Source organism: Triturus cristatus, chromosome 4_1, assembly GCF_964204655.1.
Source record: "Triturus cristatus chromosome 4_1, aTriCri1.1, whole genome shotgun sequence".
Lineage (NCBI taxonomy): Eukaryota > Metazoa > Chordata > Amphibia > Caudata > Salamandridae > Triturus > Triturus cristatus.
In genome coordinates, this window is record NC_140585.1 from 620,777,161 (window position 1) to 620,796,392 (window position 19,232).

At 42.3% G+C, this 19,232-nt stretch overlaps 1 protein-coding gene across 3 annotated transcripts in view; it reads left to right on the forward strand.

Moving 5' to 3' along the window:
• Positions 1–19,017, forward strand: part of PAWR (pro-apoptotic WT1 regulator) — a 358,133-nt gene extending 339,116 nt beyond the window's left edge. For all 3 annotated transcript variants that reach the window (XM_085652993.1, XM_085652995.1, XM_085652994.1), the window contains exons 6-7: positions 3,841–3,945; positions 17,541–19,017. In XM_085652993.1, coding sequence (XP_085509119.1) covers positions 3,841–3,945; positions 17,541–17,627 — 192 coding nt within the window. In that variant the 3' untranslated portion in view covers positions 17,628–19,017. The remainder of the gene's footprint in view (positions 1–3,840; positions 3,946–17,540) is intronic.
• Positions 19,018–19,232: the final 215 nt, after the last annotated feature.

Genomic DNA, 19,232 nt, shown 5'->3' on the forward strand with positions numbered 1-19,232 from the left:
CTTACTCAGTCTATATGATTTTCTGCAAATGTATAATGAATCTTGCAAAAATCCTTATTCGGTTATTGTGCTTGGCGATTTTAATGTTCATTGTTGTTTTAACAATTGTTTTATATGGGACAGTTTAGGTCCATCTAATCAAGGAAATATACATTTTGATCACACACCACAGGGGATGTTTCTAGATGAGCTCCTTGTTGGGAATTCCCTGGTCCATCCCGTCAATTACATTAATGACATCCCGACCTACAAAGGAAGTGGCCTAGGTTCCACCATTGACTACATTTTTGTCACCTCTAATTTAGCAGATAATGTAAGTCAATACAAGGTAAAATGGTCAGTTTATAGTGATCATAACCCTGTCCAGTTAATTCTGACTGATGATCTTAAGAAAAGAGAATCTGATAATCCTACTGTCAGAACACTGGACATAAGGCCAACTGACCAAACACGCCGCCTGAAATGGTGTCAGCTGGTCCCAAAGGATTTTATTGAAAACTTGTGGGGAACGGTTGGGGATGAATTACATTTGTGTCTGCAAGACGGGATCTGTAGTGATGCAGTTCTGACAGCTTATGATAAAATTTGCTGTCAGGTAAATAGTGATCTTAAAAAAGTATGTAAGGTTAAACCCATAATTGGGGAGAAATGGTTTGATCACAGCTGCTCATCTGCCCAACGGAAGTTAATGACAGCTCTGAAAGCGGTCCCACTAGATAGAGCAGAAATTGCCAGTTGTAGGAAGGCCTATAAAATGGCTCAGAATAAGCGCAAAAATGAAATCAGGGATGAGGCATGGAATGAACTCCTGTCCATTGATGTTATCAAAAACAGTGCTAAATTTTGGTTTATCGTAAACAAACCTTTTTTTAACGGTAAAAGTAATAATGAGCTTGAATGCGGTATCCAAGAGGACAAATGGTATACCCATTTTAAACAGGTGTATGATGGAGATGGTCCGAGGGTGGGGTCCTCATTTAATTCTGAGAGTTATACCTTGTCTTTCAGAGAACTAGAGGTCACAAATGCAATCTTGCAAATGACAAGTAATAAGGCGCCGGGACCTGATGGAGTCCCGGCTGATCTTTTTAAATCAGATATAAAACTCTGGTCCAAAATCCTATTTAATGTTTTCAGAAATGCTTGTCAACTGGGCCTTCCATCGACGTGGGCGAAATCTGTCATCATTCCTATTTTTAAAAAGGGGGATAGAGGCGACCCGAGCTGCTACCGTCCAATCTCCCTCATAGATTCTTCTGTGAAAGTTTTGGGGAGGGTGGTCCTTGCCCAACTGAATGGTTGGTTAGAGGACTCAGGAAAACTCTCTAAGGTCCAGTATGGATTTAGAAAAGGGATGGGTACCACAGACCAATGTTTAAATCTACAACTATTAATTGGTAAATACACGGTGGCCAAGAAGGGAACCTTGTTGGTTGCCTTCATGGATTTGTCATCGGCCTTCGACCGGGTAAATAGATCAAAACTGTGGCCCCTGCTCCTAGCACTTGGAGTAGACAAAGACATCGTCCACTTCTTAGCGGATCTACACAGAGAGTTAATAGCAACAGTTCGTTACGATCAAAGGGGTAATTGCACAAAAGATATACCCATATCAAATGGGGTTAGGCAGGGGTGCATTTTGGCACCTCTCCTTTTTACACTGTATATAAATGAATTAGACAATACCCTAATCGCCTCATGTAATGATATCCCTCGTGCAGGGAAATGTTTAATTCCTGCTCTTTTATATGCTGACGACGCCGCCCTAATTGCTAGAACGGGAGTGGGCCTTCAGTTACTGCTTAATTCATTTGCTGATTTTATGAAGGCTTTGGACTTATCTGTTAACTTTGTTAAATCACATGTCATGGTTATCGGCCCTAAATCCGCTAAATCTAAAACCTTTTTATGTGGGGGTCATCAATTATCCAGGGTTTCTTCTTTTCCTTATTTGGGTGTTCTTTTTGATGATCGAGATTCTTGGGCAACCCAAATTACGGCAAAAAAGATTGTGTTTTCAAGAGCAACTGTGGGTGTTCTGGGTTTCGCCAGAAAGCTAGGTGCCAGACCAATGAAGGCCCTTATCCAGGTTTATAAAGCTAAGTGTCTCTCCATAGCTTTGTACGGAGCTGAGATTTGGGGCATTAATAATGCCAAAAGCATTCAGACTGTTAGGGATAGATTTTTAAAAAACCTCCTCTCAGTCCCGATCTCAACTGCTAATTATAATGTTCATCAGGAACTTGGTATCGGTTTTCTAGAAGACAGTATTGCCCTGGCCCCGATGCTGAAATGGATCAGCATTTGGCTTAACCCGGATTTACACCTGAATCACATAATTTTGAGAGACTGTATGTCGCTAGATCATGGGCTATATATACCCTGGTTGAAATATATTCGGAACCTGGCTATTAAGCTTGGTAGACCAGAATTGTTTCATTCTCCTGAGACCCTGGTAAAAGGTGACATTAAATGGTGTAAAGAAACTCATATGTACATATCTACCTCGGTAAGGGAAGAGAAGGAGCTGGTTAAGGGCACCGTTAGGGCCCACCAGCTCTGTAAAACAACATCCTCCATGGAACCTTATCTTGGATTTGTTACAAATGCAAATCACCGTTTTCTTTTAACCAGATTTAGATTGAATCAATTACATCTATTGATTGGAGCTAAGAAAGGTTGGAAAAGGGCGTTGGACCTTGGCCCTTGTTCTTGTGATAATTTTTCCCCCCAGGATATGATACTTTTTCTTCTTCTGTGAGCACTTTATTGATATTAGGAAACGTTTTTTAATCCCTATATTAAGAGACAAAGGCTTTGTTCAAGTGAGACCTGCTTTCTTGTATCTTCAGTTGTTAAACAATGTATGGGAAACTTTTAATATTGCGAACTTTTTAATTGTGGTAATTCGCTCCTTGAAGAAATGAACTGTACCCTTTTAATGTTTTTTAATTGGACACGTTGCCCTGTTAAATTTATCTGTGTCAATGTGTTTTTTTAGGTATGGTAATCTACCAAAAGGAACTTTGTTTTTTTTAATATGTATTTATTGTAGTATGCTTTTATGGTTTGCACTTAAACCGAATAAAGACTTTATGACTGACTGACTGACAGTTATTACAAGTTAAGTGGTTTTGTTGTCAACACAGTTTGCAATTACCATTACTTAACTGCGGGAAAATAACCAATAAGGGGTCAGATTTTCTATATAGACCTGCGTAAAAAACTGAAAAGATGTACTACTCGTAGTAAAGGCCCAACTGTTGTATTTAACCCATCCTGCACTTGGAGCTGGTAAGTTTGTTTGAGAGACACTGAAAATGTACATGTATTCCGTCCTCCTCGCACCAATATTGACAATGTAGTAAATATGACAATTGATTAAGCACTTATTTAAAAAAAACACTGAAAGACCAAAGCTGCAGGTGCATATTTGAAAACAGCCCATGCAATTTAATCCATGCAATTCTGATTGTAAAGATTCTGAGCATAATTTACCCTCTGTAGAGAGCATTATTGTTTTTGGGAAATGTCTACACTCTTATCCGCTTACTCCTTGGCAGTCTGTGTTTCATAAGTGTTAAATCAGATTCCACTTCCCATGAGATGCGTGGGTTTGAGTGTACACAACTGATTTTTCAATGCCACTGAAAATTTTATACATTTTCTCCTTCATTCCATTGTGCTGTAATTAAGCCACTGAATGTCACAGGTGTTGGTATGTATACCTGGTCACATTATAGAGTAAAAATACCAAATATCTAATTGTTTTAAATATTATTGTATTTTGTCAAATAATGCTTGGATATCACTCAATCTATTTAATTTTTTTCTGAAAAGGAACTGGCAAAGGAGAGACAAGAGAATACGAAATTAGTGAGGATCTTGCAAGATAAAGAAGAAATAGTTGAGAAAATGAAGGAAGAAATTGACCTGTTAAACAGAGTGAGTAATTTATTAGCATTTCAAAGTGCTTTATTTATTCATATAAACCCTAAAATAAGGCTGTTTTTTTTTTTTTTTTAAAGATGTGATCGCACTGGGAATAATGCATCCCTTACCATAACCCCTAACATCAGCATTTTTATTGCAGATAGAAGGCCCTTTGAACTCTTGGCCCAAAGTAGAGTTTTGTCACTTAGCGCAGCTGATGGGTATTAAAAAATAAATAAATAAATGAAATCCGTAAACTTACCATATTTCAGTGTTACAGTAAATAGTCCACACTATAAGCCGTTTAAAAAATGTGGCAATTCCCTTTCACATTTCACAGCTGATCCTCTCGTGTTTTTTGCTGAAAATATGTTGACCTTTTGGATGACTGCAGTTGTATAATGTGTCTTGCAGCTCTTTCGGTGGATGCACAGCTCACTAGTCTTTCTATAAGAGCTTCGAAGAGTCTCCAAGTGTTCCTGTTAATGTCAATGTGCTGTCTTCATAAGTTATGTTTTTTGCTGTCCACTACTTATTGCAGGTCTTGCATTAAGGACATTTTCTCCTTTTCCGTTTTAAGTTTTTCAGTCTTTTGACAGATTGAGCAAACTTTTTTGACTGTCAGAATTTGTTGGGCCATGAACAGATTGGCAACATGATTTGTAGCAAGGCTACGATCCTGAAAATCTGGGTTATCCTATCATGCCTTTTCATGATTTGACAGAGCTGGGTTTCTGTTATCGTAACACTATGCCACTGTGACCATTTAGCGGTTTGTCTGTGTGGGACCCATGCAGTGAATGGTACAATATCTCCATTTAGTGCAGGCCAATCTTGTGGAAGGACATTGTAGGGATTAGCAAATCTACTCCAAGCATTAGGTAAATACTAGATTTTTTTTCTTTTACTAACACATTTGCTATTTTTTGATTCTGTGTAAGAGTATTTCGTGGATTATAAATGTTTCATGAAGTGAAATACCATTGCTCTAGCTTCCATGTGTATTGTGTATGTGGTGCATTCCCATCACCTTGCTGGATATGTCCCTGCCTCCCCATTTAGAAACTTTCTTGAAAGTACTCCTCACGTGAACTTCTTAAAGGACAGACATGAAAGTAAGCTCGTGCGTACTTAAATTCCTAAATACCATGGTCGTTAAGGTATACCACTTATAAACACCGACTTCTCACTTTGTTTTGAATTCTTCTCCATTTATCCTCTTTTTTTGCTTTACAAAGGTCTAGTTTCTAATATTTTGCTTCCTCTTGGCTACAGTATCTTTTTCTCATCCGAAAGTTTAGTCTTCTATTGCATTGGTTTTAATTTTGATTTAAAACAAATGCCTTCACATGATTTAGGGCTACATTGCAAATGGTGTACCTTGTTCTTTTTGTCTTGTGTATTCATTAAGAATATTAAGCCCATTTTTGTTTTCTCATTGAAAGGACAATTTTCTTAAGTTTTACAGTTGACTGAATCACTCTTTGTGGTCTTCATCTGTCTTCAAATCTACTCTTGTGCAGCCGGTGACCTTCGATCTGGATTTGAAAGATAGCGATGTGTAGGCCCTCCTTGTTGCTGAGGATTTGTCGACCCTGAGATATGTACCAATTGCCACGCATGCTCATTATATGTCTCCTCCACATAGAAGTTGAATTTTCATTAACTAAGTATAGGTACATTGCCTAGAAGGACGGAAGTCTTTAATCAAGTTTTTATCTATTTGTTGCCTTACCAACAAACAAATATAAAATAGCAACTCCTTGTTACTCATTGAACTCTGTGAAGGATTGGTAGCAACATGTAGAATACTCTTAAGATTGCTTACCCTGGTCCTTTGTTTAAGATAAGTGATTCTATATGCCTTACTGTATCCCAGTTTGATTGTAACGCTAGACACCGTCTGAAAATGTGAATGTAATTTTCCCCGTATGCTTGCAATTGGAACCTACTGTGACTCTGTTAGTTTGTATTTTTGGCAACTTCTTTAGAGTCCAATATAGCCATTGGATGGTAAAAGAAAATAAATCTACTTGAATGGCTCAGCTTTCGCAGTAATATAAAGAAGGTCTATAGATACTTGCCAATTTATTATAACTCCTGTGTCCGCAAGCTTCAGAGCCAGACCTTCTCTGAGTTTTTCATATCAAATTTGCTTATGTCACAGAGCAAGTTATAAATCACTATTATGATGGGTGGCGCACTCCGTATTTTTGTATTGTTTAATTCAGAACAAGTTTTCCTAAGATTTATTGTGATCTGTGATCACCCACAAGAATATGTCATGAAACACCATTTCTTGTCCATGCACCAATACGATCAAATATCAAGTATACTCATGAATAGGAAACAGTTCAGAAATTATCTAATCATGAAATGGAACCAAACACATTTTCTGGTGAAAAACCAACTGGTCAAAACGCTGCCATATGTGGTGATGTTTTCAATACTCCTGCACACTACTTCTTAAACAACATACCTTCATGCAGCTGTCTCACACGCCTTCCACTAGGGAACTAATGTCCAGTTCATTTCTCCAATTAATCTTCCAGCCTTAAGAGATAAATCAATACATCAAAAACCCCCCCAACGGACATGAGTGTTAAATACAACACTTTCTTCATCAAAGTACCCGCCCGTGTCTTCCTGGCATCTCACGATCCTTTCCCAAATACTGTTCGTGGCGCGTCTGCTTCTACTTCTTGGGTGTGACTTGCCATTTGAAGTATTGGATATTATTCTTCACTATGGCTCCAAGCCACCAAATGCATTCCCCCGTCATTAGGTGAAGTGTATGGCCTGATATGGACTGTCAAGCTCACCATCTGCAGGCCAAACTTTCTGATGTTATTTGTCCTGTGTCTGGCCCAGCATGGCTTTACGATGGGCATTATTAAAGGTAATTTATCTGCCCATTCAGCATTTTTTATGTTTGCCTGATCAACAGTCAATATTCAGGCCACCAGTTGCGATCCAGTTTTTCAAGTGTTTCACATGTTCTTACATGCAGTCTTCATTATGCCTCAGTAGGACCTCAGTCTCATCCTTACGTACTTAATGTGAATGCCCTTTGAGCCCATGCATATTGATCTTTAAGATTCCTGCCAATCAAGGTGGTATTTCTCATTGCAGTCACTTCTGCATGCTGTCATTGCAAATGGTGTCTATATGTCTCACAATTGTATTTGTACAACGTTTAGGGAGGATCCTCTCTCCAGTGAAGATATTAAATAGATTAGCACATTTTGGAACCTGTTGATCATCTAATTATTTTTGTAATTCAGATGGGAGACCATCTGGACCCACAGTTCTCCCTTATTTTCATTGCATACTGGATGTTATTTATTTCTCTTCTTTAACGCAGCCTTCACTCTGCTTTGCAGTCACTTTCAATTGTGGTGAATCTAGTTTGTCAAGAGAGATATATATATAGATATAGATATATATAGATATAGATATAGATATATTCAACCAAACGCCCTTGCGCTCAGGAATGCACTCGACAATGCTCTCACAGTGATTGCTTCCATGCAGCACGCATTTCCTCAGTCCATAAATTATGACCATGCCCGACGCGTTTCGAGGCCAGCGCCTCTTAGTCATGGGCTTTACACAGAGGCATAGAATGGCTCACCTGTTTGTTACTCAAATTTATTACGAGAAACCGCCTTTAGTGGGCGTGGCTTACAGCAAACGCCACATTGCATATATATATATATATATATGATATTTGAAAAATAGTCGCCCCTCCTGGGAGCGTAGACCGGTGGCGCGATGACTGCCGGCGGTGCAGAACCGGCATTAATTCCTGTAAATTTTGCTTCAATAACACGCGCTCTCGGAGTCCTGTAGAAGGAAAGTTTATTTTAAGTTCAGGGTAATGCGTTTCAGAAGCGGACTTCCTTGATCAAGGAAGTCCGCTTCTGAAACACGTTACCCTGAACTTAAAATAAACTTTCCTTCTACGGGACTCCGAGAGCGAGTGTTATTGAAGCAAAATGTACATACTCAAAATGTTATTGAAAGACTTCTCCAATCTGAACCTTTTCTTCAGTTCTAACATTGCTTACTGCTCTAATGTAATGCCTTCTCACTGAAAGTGTAGCTTTTTTGTCTCGACTGTTCCCATTGCAGCAGGGCCAAGACTGATTTGCATATGGCTGGGTCCAAACAGAGTTGGCATAGTGAGCAAAAACTGATGGATTGGAATGCGGCCCTCAGGGATTGCAAGTGGCTGAGAATAATTCAAGCATTCCACGAATCACCATTTTTTAATGCCATTCTCATCTGTAGGCCCACCTTCTGGTGCTGCTTGGCTGCTATGGGTTGGTGTTTGTTCTCAGTTGTAGGAATGTTAAAACGTTTAATCTTTTTTAGTTTCCTATAAAGTAGGTAGATGTTGTTCACTTGAAAATAGAGCCAGGCCAATGCAGAGCCAGAGGCCTGTCGCTTAATGGGTTTTGTCTCACACCTATTTGAGCCTCAGTGGGCAGGTTGTCTAAAAATGGTTTGATCACAGCTTCCTGCATGTAGCATAACTGGTCCATGGAGGTGTATGGGTGAGCTATTTTATTTATGAAGCTTGTTCCTTTGCTTCAAAACATTTTGTGCATACTACAATCCATTGGCTTCTGATGGAATAGTCTGAAGGATGGCTTAATACGTTGGCATTTTTTTCAGTTCAGGGCCTGCCTTGTTGCCTGATTTTGCCCATGCTGCTGTTGAGCGTCCTGGTAGGCTTGTGTAGAACACTTTGCAGTAGTCTAGTCTTGCCTTTACTGTGGGGTTTGTTAGTTCTGCTCAGTTGTCCGTTTCATGGAGTGCCAGGTCTTTGAAGAGCAAGGATAGCTGGAAACTGGTTCATTTGATCATTGTGTTTCTTTGTGGAATAAATGATAGGCCTGAGCTGAGGATTATGCTCTAATTTCTAATGTTCTGTTTGAGGGTATAGATTGTCTCTAGGGTAGGCGGCCATATGAATGTCATTATTTTGCTAGTACTACCTCTCATTAATAAAAGGATATACTTTAGACACAAGAAGATTTCTGCAGTACAGTGAAGGTTGGGATCCAGCTGTCTATGATGGTTAGGCTTCCAGCTCTGTCTCATATGTATTGGGGTATGGGTATATTTACTACCCTTTCTGTGGGTTAATTTTTATTGTTGCTTAGTTAGGAGGCACCTTGGCACCTTCTTGGTCTCATACCGTTAAATACTTTTCTGATAATGGTTTCAAATCAACCCCTTAATTTGGAAACCTATCTGCATTGTGTGAACTCCAGACTGTTTGCTTGTGCTTTAATTTTTGGACCTCCACCAAAGGCCTTGTTTTTTGCCTCCACTTTCATGTATTCCCTTTACTCCTTTTTCAGTCACACTGATCACTAAAATGTGCTGGAATAGGCCAGGCTTGCTAACACGTGCGCCAGGTTTTTTATTTTATTTCAGATGTGCGCATGAAACTACCCTTGTGCAGATGGATACCGGCCATTGCTAAGCACTCATAGTTTTTAAAGTAATTGACGGGAGAAAAGTTATTACATTTCCTTCCATTTACCTCTGCTCTCAATCGTGTTGGCCATTTCAAAATATAGTGACTAATGTACTTGCTTATTTTTCCTGCGATTTAATCTTGTATAAAGGAATGATAGCATATTTTCAGTTCCGACTGATGACATTTGCAGTTTGACAGTTTATAAAGTTATGCCATTTTAATATAAAATCCCTGCATCTAAATGCATATCACGGACATCCATTTACAAATGTACATTGTATGAAGAAGTTGAGAATGTTAATGTAATCCTTTTACTCTTAAACCCACATTCCGTAAGACTATGGCTGGAAAGGACAAACTGTTGGAAACCTGGCCACTCCAGGACTAAAGTGCTTCTCAGAAATGATTATAAAAGTGACTGACCAAAATGTGGACCCCTTGGTCTAAGGGGAAACCAACAAGAGACTGCCACCTTGAAATTCATTGAGTTCCCCCTTCCTCTGATAGATCACTCTGCCTTTGATGTAGACATCACACAAAGTGTGATTTGTGATCTTAGCAACCCCTAATCAAATCCTTTGACACTCTGTATGCCTCACTACAGAGAAAAGAAATTCTGGATATCTTATGGAGCGAGTAATGTGGGTGAACTGATGGTTTTGCAATGAAACTAGGGAATCAGCAGACCACCAATAACAAATGGCAACACATTGTAGTAGTTGGTAAAACAGAGCAGATTAGTGATTCTCACATGCACCAGTAATCTCTTTTGACTCCCCACAAAAAATAATTGTGAAGATAAGCTGGTAAATGAATACACCAACCTTAAGTGATGTAAGTGTTGCCTAATCAAACCTTTACAGTGGGGCCTCCAAAATAGCTGTTCTGATACCATGCTGTCCGGTTTGGATAAATCCTGGATCTGCCACCCCGACGAAGCCACTCTGTGAGAAGCTGGCCTGGTATATGATGTCCACTAATGTAAGTTGGCACCTTGCGCCAGTCCAGACAACCCTTATGGCGATTTAAGAGATCTTAGACAACCTTAGAAAGCTCTCTAAGTGGTAGCTGTTGTGAGCATCCTTCAAGCTAAGTCCAGAAGGAGTGTAAAGCAGCTTGTTGTACCAGAATGCAATCTTATATTATAGATTAAGTGAAAAAGAACCACACCAAGTATTTATAAAATTATGTATTTATTATACAATACTCTCTAGTACGTTCCAATACCGCTAACACGGAGGTAAACGCAATGAACACTATACTTTAGCAAAGAAACACAGTAAGTAGCACGAAATACACAGTCGCCCCAGAGGGGGATTAAACCATATACTAAGAAAGTGGTATAAGGACGATGACTCTAGTCAAGACAGTGTCGAGAGGACGTAGCACTACTGGGACACCAAGGAACCACCTGAGGTGAATGGATAGGGACCCCACGGAGATCGTGTGCGGTGTACAACTCTATGTGCAAGTCACAGTTGGATTTTTAAAGATTAAGGACCCTTCCCAGTGGACCCTGGAGGAACCGCTTGGAAGACAGAAGGTTGGAGAGCCACCCCATCCGTGGATACCCTAGTACCCACATTACCTACACCAGGGAAGCTGAGTGCATACAGGTGAAGTGGTGTCGGAAACCGCTGTTGAACCCAGTGGCGGACTTCAAGAAAGTGCTGCTGCTGGAAGAGGAGTAAATGTCTGTGGGAATCCAAAGGTGGATTCTTGAAGAGGAGTACCTGAAAGCAGAGGGGTACAGAGTCTATACCACTCAGTGACCAGGAGACTTAGAAGACGAATGCCCTCCATTGTAGGGTGCTTCAGGGGAGATGACAATGGCCTTAACTCTGCAGCTGTGAGGACTCGGTGTCCCGCGGGAGCTCCAACAAGCCTTGGCAAAGGCAAGCCGCGCAAAATCAAAGAAGGAGCAACTTCGGAATCAGCAAGGTCCAGGGGACTCACCAAAAGCAGAGGAGTCAGAGCAGGCCCCGCGCAATAAGGGGAGCCCAAAAGTAACAAGTGTGACCCTCAGGTGGACCCACAAGTCGGAAGCACTGGAGTCCAGGAGGACCTCAGGCAGCTCACCCAAAAGATGCAGGCCACAATGTTATGTTATGTTAGCAGATTTATATAGCGCACAGCTGCCCCGGCAAAGGGGCATCCCATGGCTGATACCGCAGACTGCTAAGAAAACCGTGGAGCGAGCGCCAGAGGCCCCTCAAGCGGGGAAAAGATATGTTTTAATGACTGTGCGAAATTGGGCATGATTACTGATGCTCCTAATGCTCACAGGGCGAGGATTCCAGAGTTTAGCAGCGAGAACGCGGCAGGAGCGTCCTCCTGCTCTGATCTTTCTCACCCTTGGGACAACAGCCAAGTGTTGGCCCACTGAGCGTAGGCGGCGAGTGGGTACATAGGGTGAGAGCAGATTCGCCAGGCTATCTGGAGGTTGCAGATTCAAAATTCTGTGTGCGATGCAGAGGGTTTTAAACTTCATGCGTTTAGTCACTGGCAGCCAGTTCAGTCTATGGATGGCGTTGGTTGTAGGACATGCTCTTGGCAGACCAAGTAACGTCCGGGCAGCTGCATTTTACACCCTTTGTAGGCGGAGAATCTCTGCATTGTTCGTCCCCAAGTAGAGTGAACTGGCATAATCCAACCTAGAAAGAATACTGGCCTGGACGATGACTTGCCGGACGGTGGGATCGAAAAAAACTGAACAGTGGCTTGAGCCCACGTAAAAGACCAAAGCAAGTCCCAGCTACCACTTTGGTTTGTGCCTGAAAGGTAAGAGCGGAATGCACCCAGACTCCCAGATTTTTTACTGCCTGCTTAGAGACAGGTGGGTGGCCCAAAGTAGATGGCCACCACTGCTCTCCCTACCAGCAGGATCTCTGATTTGCTAGTGTTCAATTGGAGGCAGTTGGCAGTCATCCAGTCTGCTAGGGCTGTTAATTCCTCCCTGAATTTGAGCGCGTCCTGCGAGAAGTCATTTGATAGTGCCACCACTAACTGTGTGTCGTCCGCATATGAGACCATAGTTGGTCTTCTGCTCCTCGCCACTGCAGTCAAAGGTTTGATGTAAATGTTAAATAGGGTAGGGCTGAGAACCAATCCCTATGGGACCCCTTGATGGATGGCATGTACGTTGGAGCTGAAAGGGGGTACTGATACTTGAAAACTGTTCTTGGAAAGGAAGGAAACAAACCAGCCCAAGGGCAGGCCCTCAATACCAGCCTCCTTCAGGTGCTGCAGAAGGATCTTGTGGGACACTGTATTGAATGCAGTGCTCAGCTCCAGCAATATCAGAGCTGATGTTTGCCCTGCATCCAGTGCGCCCCTTAGCTGTTCAGTCACAGCCAGGAGAGCCGTCTCCGTGCTGTGACAAGGGCAGAACCCATTCTGTGAAGGGTCAAGCAGGTTATTGCTTTCAATGAATCCTGTGGGAATAGAATTAATATAAGCTTCAGCAATTTTGGATGCAAATGGTAGAAGAGAGATGGGGCAGTAATTCTCTGGTTTAGAGTAATCTAATGTGGCTTTTTTTAGTAGAGGAACCACATTGGCCAGTTTCCAAGCCCCAGGGACAACTGCCGTGGACATGGACATGTTAATCCACTTGCAGAGCAGAGAGAGGAGCAAAAGCAGGGATTTAAGAAATTGGTCAGGTTTAAGGGGGTCTGCAGGGAAACCTGATTTAATTTTCCTGCAAATTGTGAGCATATCCTCCTCTGAGAGTGACGGAAAGGCCGAAAGAGTCTGGACAGCAGGAAGCCGTAAGCAGGGCCTTCCCTAACCTCAGAATGAGGAAAAGTTCTGTAGATATTCTCAACCTTCTTAACAAAGAAGGTAGCCAGAAATTCACATTGCTGGTTTGAAGAGAGGGATCATGCTTTAGGTTGCCCCAATGATTTAAGATCCTTAAGTATGGCGAAAATTCATTTGGCTGGGTTGCCACTATCTCTGATCACCTTTGCATAGTAAGCAGCTCTTTCCCTCTGAACGGCCTTGTGGTAATCTTTGATAGCTGCCTGATATTTCCCTTTCAGAACTTGATCATATTCCCGCCTCTATGCCAGTTCCATACTTTTGCAGACTTTCCGGGCTGTAGCCAGATAGCTGTTATATCATGGGCTAGAATGTCTACTCCGGATCTGTGCCCACCTGGCGGGAATAAGGGTATTGAGGGAGTGAAAGATCCAGTTAGAGAGGGCACTTGCGACCACTTCTGGATCGTCAGACAGATTAGGTGCATGCATCAAAAGAAGCGCGTGGAAATGTTCGAGGTTCAGTTTATGCCACAGGCGTTTTAAGACTGATTTCCGAGTGACTCCCTGAGTTGGAGTCATGGGAATCAGATAATGATCGAACCAACTCATCGGGATTTGCGTGTCCACCATGAGAGTAGATAGATTAGAAAAAAACGGATCCAGTAGGTGACCCGCAGAGTGTGTACAACGTGGACCCGCTGGGTAAGCTGCAGGGCAGCCAGATCTGCGAGAAAGTTGCCTATCTCGCAGTCTTGAGTATTATCTAGATGCAAGTTCAGATCGCCAATAATACTGAAGTTGGCTGATCTCATAGCCAGTACGCCTGCTACAGTGGTCAGTTAGTCGCTGAATTCTTTAGAGAGGCCAGGCGGGCGATAGATCAAAAGTCCCGAAAATGTAAAGTTGGCAGTCACGACAATCACTTCCTGGCAGAGCCTCTTTCGATAGGGTACAGGTATAACTTGCTTTAAGAAAATAATGGTGATGCCACCACCCCACGCCCCTCTGTTAAGAGTCACGATATTATGGCCTTGGGTCAGAGCTAATCCATGCTCTGCCTCCGTATTGGCCATGAGCCAAGTTTCAATCAAAAAAAGGATGTCAGGTGACTTATCGTCAAGTAGGTCGTAAATTTCAGCGAAATGGCTTACTAACGAATGGCAGTTTAAGCTGAACAGTTTGACGCATGGACTTACCCCCCCTGCCAATAGAGACCAACTCGTCCCGAGGGTACACCCGCTTAGCGGCTGTCCGACCGGTAGCATGTCTGGCGTTGTCCGGGAACAGACGGGCTTGCCTTAGGCGTGCCTTCGGTGCACCCGCTGCGTGCGTTCGTGCCCCGACAGTTATTAAAGACCGGGGGGCACAACTGGCTCCTCCCTGTTGAGCTGCTGATTGGAGTCAACAAATCAATCAGCGCTCAGCCTGGCCGAGGGATGCGGAAGCGAGATTGTCCCAAACCACACAGATTTCCCAACAATTCCCCCACAACAGGTAAAACTTAAAAAAAATTAATTAGGCAAGATAAAATCACTGACGAGCGTCAGGAGAAACCTCAGTGTCCAAGCTATCTGGCAAAAATGAGCGTCCGCGCCTTGGCAGGCATTCAGGATCGGGGGCACAACTGGCTCCTGCCGGTTGAGCTGCTGATTGGAGGCGACAAACCACTCGAGGCTCAGCCTGGCCGAGGGACGCGGAAGTGAGATTGGCCCAAACCACACAGATTTCCCAACAATTCCCCCACAACAGGTAAAACTTTTAAAATAATTAGGTAAGACAAAAACACTGATGAGCATCAGCAGAAAGCTCACGGTGTCCAAGCTATCTGGCAATAATGAGCGTCTGTGCCCTGGCAGGCATTAAGAACCTGGGGCACAACTGTCTCCTCCCGGTTGAGCTGCTCGTTGGAGGCAACAAACCAATCCGGGCTCAGCCTGGCTGAGGGACGCGGAAGCGAGATTAGCCCAAACCACACAGATGTCCCAACAATTCCTCCACAACAGGTAAAACTTTTAAAAATAATTAGGCAAGATACACTGACGAGCGTCAGGAGAAAGCTCACAGTGTCCAAGCTATCTGGCAGCATGCACATGAGGCGATGTGGCTGTGGATTATGGGTACTAGAGGTGCTCGAGTTTGGGGATACTTGCAAAGAAGCCAACAAGCCTTTGCAACTGCAAGTTAGACGCGGTGCACGGGGGTTCAGTTATTGCAACCCCCACGAGGGATACTGGCCTCAAACTTGGTGAGAGGGTAGAGCAGGCCTCGGGAGCTGTGGAAAATCACCACTTGTGTTACAGAGCCCACGGATCCGGAGGAGAGCAGGATCTGCAAACCAGTCGACTTAGTTGCAGTGCTTGCAAAAGCAGGGGAGTGACTCCTCCACTTCAAGGGAGATTTCTTCTGTTGTCTTTGATGCTTCACAGGCCTTGGAAGGTTCTTGTATGATGCACAGATGATGCAGCAGACTGTAAGGGAGATGAAGTCAGGCCCAAACGAAGTCTAGAGTGCCCAGACGGTAGACATGCAGTGGTGTCTGATCTGAATCTTATCTCACGACGAATCTAGGGACCTACACCCAGGTAAGCCCTTAAGTACCCTAGGGAAAGGGTTCGGAAAATTCTGGGGACCCTCCCAGGGGAGGGTCTGGACGGGGGCAAGGTTACTCCTGTGTCCTTTAACCAGTTTCGCGCCAGAACGGGAGCCAACGGCTCGCAGAATTGGTTTGAACTGGGCTATGCACAGGGACACCATGTGTGCCCCTCGTGCAGACTTTCTGGTGCTGGCAAATGCACCCACCCTGACCCAATACACTAAATCCTGTTTTGGAGTTGGTCACACCTCCCTGTGACAGGATGCCTATTGTTCCACCTTCCTCTGCTCGAGCTTGGCTCAGCAGCAGGAGGGCAGTAATGTCTCTTGTCGGCAGCAACTATTTTGTGGTGTCCGGGTCTAGAACACTGGTACCGGGAACACTGAGAGCCTAACAGAGGGCTCTTCCAGTGCTTGGCATCATACCTCCCATACTGTGATAGGATTCGTTGCAGCCGTTTTCGCTATGGTCATCGCGTAATTACGTGGTGCCCCTCTATATAGTATATGGCTGCTTCACTGACAACCCCGGAGAATGGACTCCGTGGGCTCCAGGGGTGTCCTGCTCATGCATGGGCACCCTCTCACTTAGAACCAAGCACCCTGCCTTCAGGATTGCAAAGGCCTGCTATAGGGGTGACTTATAGGTTTTAAGTGCAGTGACCCTTGGATATAGTAAACCTATATCTTAAGTGGTGCTTGCCCCAACTTACACAGGCTGCAATGGCAGGCCTGTAGATCTATTTTGCATGGTCTCCTGTGGGTGGCATAATGCATGCTTCAGCCCATGGGAGACCTCTGGGGTACCGGTGGCCTGGGTACCTTAGTACCATATACTAGGGACTGATAAGGGTACCCCAGTATCTAATCTGGAGTGTACCGAAGTACTCAACACAACAATTTAGGGAGAAAGCAGATAGACTGGGGTCCTGATTAGCAGGATCCCAGTCAGACAAGTCAAAATACAGCTTAGCACCAGCAAAAAGTGGGGGGAACCATAGAAGTAGATCCACCTTTCCTACACACTCCATTAAGATGTTAAAGCCTGCAGGCAGCTTTGCAGTAAGAAAACCCCATCTGTTGTCCATCTGTCAGTGCTGCAAGCAATCCTGCATTTTTCATCAGTCCTGCTAGAAAGACACACACACATACATTTTTGAATTGTCTTCTGTTTTCGTTGCAACATTGCCATGGATGTTTATCAGAAAGGTGGCTACTTTGACCTAATGGTAATGGTTAACTTAGTTTTTTTGTCCCTTTTCTCTTGTTTTTGTGGCATTCAGCTAATAATTATGCTCGTTTTTATGATCCTGGTAAAGGTCCTTAATGTGTTTTACATTCAAGTTGTAATCTTTCTTAATAGTTGATCCTTGCACTCTGTAGCATCTCTATAATTGTAAGCCTCGATCTCACCTTACGCCACTAATGTGTGTTGCACCGATGCATAAGGAGATCCTTGGTTTGCCACTGATCCTTGGGTGGCTGGAGTACTGGATAAAGTATCCCTGTACACTTTTCAAATACTCTAACCACTCGCAACACCTTACACAAGAGGGGGCATTCCATACAACTCTGTTTTTTAAAGCAGATATTGCTAAAATAGCCTGATAATTTCATACTTGTGGGTGGTGCCGTGAAGTGTAACATGTTTGTCATCGCCAAACACGTCTTCTCACTAAAATTGTTCCAGATTACTTTAATAAAAATTCTTTCCAAAGTAAATGTGCATTTAAATATTGTTTTGTTTTCTTTTGAAGGACCTGGATGACATTGAAGATGAAAATGAACAACTTAAACAGGAAAATAAAACGCTTTTGAAAGTTGTTGGACAGCTGACAAGATAGAAGATTGAAAGCCCCTGTGGGGAAATTTACAGCTGAAACACTACTGATTGATCTTGGGTTGAGGCAAAAAAATAATACGTCAGAGTCGTCAGAAGATTGTGTAGGAATAATTTCCTTTGTATATTTATTACCAGGCACCAGAATGGACATTGATATTCGGAGTGCTTCCTTTGTACTATAAAAGAAATGGCGTCAACCACTACGGATTGTTTTCTCTCAGTTCCTTTGTATTTGCCTTATTCAAAAATCGATTCTTTTGGTTTTGGATCTCAATAAACATAATCATCCAACTGATCATCTTGAAACATAATTGCCACAAACCGGAATTGAGAGAATTGCCCCAAATACATGCTGAGCGCACATTTTGATCTCTTTTGTGAATTTCTTTGTAGTCTCTATTTACCTAAGAAAAGACTCCCTTGGTCGGGTTGAGTAGTCTATCAGTAAGGCACTTATCTGCCTTCTAGGCATCGGAGGAAGGCAGTGACACTGTGGCACACATACTTGTTCCTGCATGTAGCTCTTTTTCAATTTGGACGTAGATTAGCCTCTTAAGGTATACTGAGATATTTTGAAGTACTAATTGCATCTGAAAAACCCCATTGTAGAACAAACGGACCAATGCAACCAACATACGGAAACACTTGTGGTTTAGAATGGAGACCAAATATAGAGTGAAAACTATTGTTAAGTGTATAGTCCTTGTAAGGCACTGCAAGGGCAAATAGTTTAATGAACTTTGAATCATTCTATACATATATATTATTACAATAGTGTTACTGACTTTTTATTGATTTAACATATCTGCATTCCATGGGGCAAAGATGTTATTTCATTCAATGTTGCTGGTTTAAGAGTTACAGATGAGTTTTCTTCCACATGTTAGCGTGTATATTACATAAACAAGCATGTTTATTGCATTTACATAACTGAAATATAAGCGATAGGACTAAGCTTTGTTTACATGGATACACACTTTGTTCTTTTGGGGCTATCAAGTGTTCAAATACCTGATAAAGCAATTTTCTTCTAGTAGAATATTGAACGTTTTTGAAGATCAACCAATTGCAATGATAGCGCAACAAACAAATACTTTTATGGTGTTTTCTTCCTGTAAAGAAAATGTTTTAAATTTACTTTATTTCAGATACATTTTCCACAACTTAGAATAGTCATTTACTGTGTAACTTTGGTCCAGAGAAAACTATTAGCAGTGTACATATTCTGAAGTTTACGAACATTTACTATGCTTTAGATAAGATGCACAATTTGTACAAGAAAATGCCTTTGATTTGCTAATGGTGAAAATGCAAATAGACTGTCCTAAATTTGATTTTCTGTATTGAGAAATTAATAAAGCCTGGTGCTTTAATATTTTGCAGAAACTAAATGTGTGTTGGTATGTGTATACTTGTGAGTAGACTGAGATTTACTTTTTCTAAAGGTACAATGACCTAGATTTGTAAATTGTTTTAATAGTGCGATTCATGTTCCACTTACAAGGAAAGCTAAATACAAAGTTCTGTCTCCAGAAATCTCTTCCATTCACAAGAATGTTCCATGACAGAAAGAATTCCGTTCCATTTCTGCCCGAAGTGTTGTGCT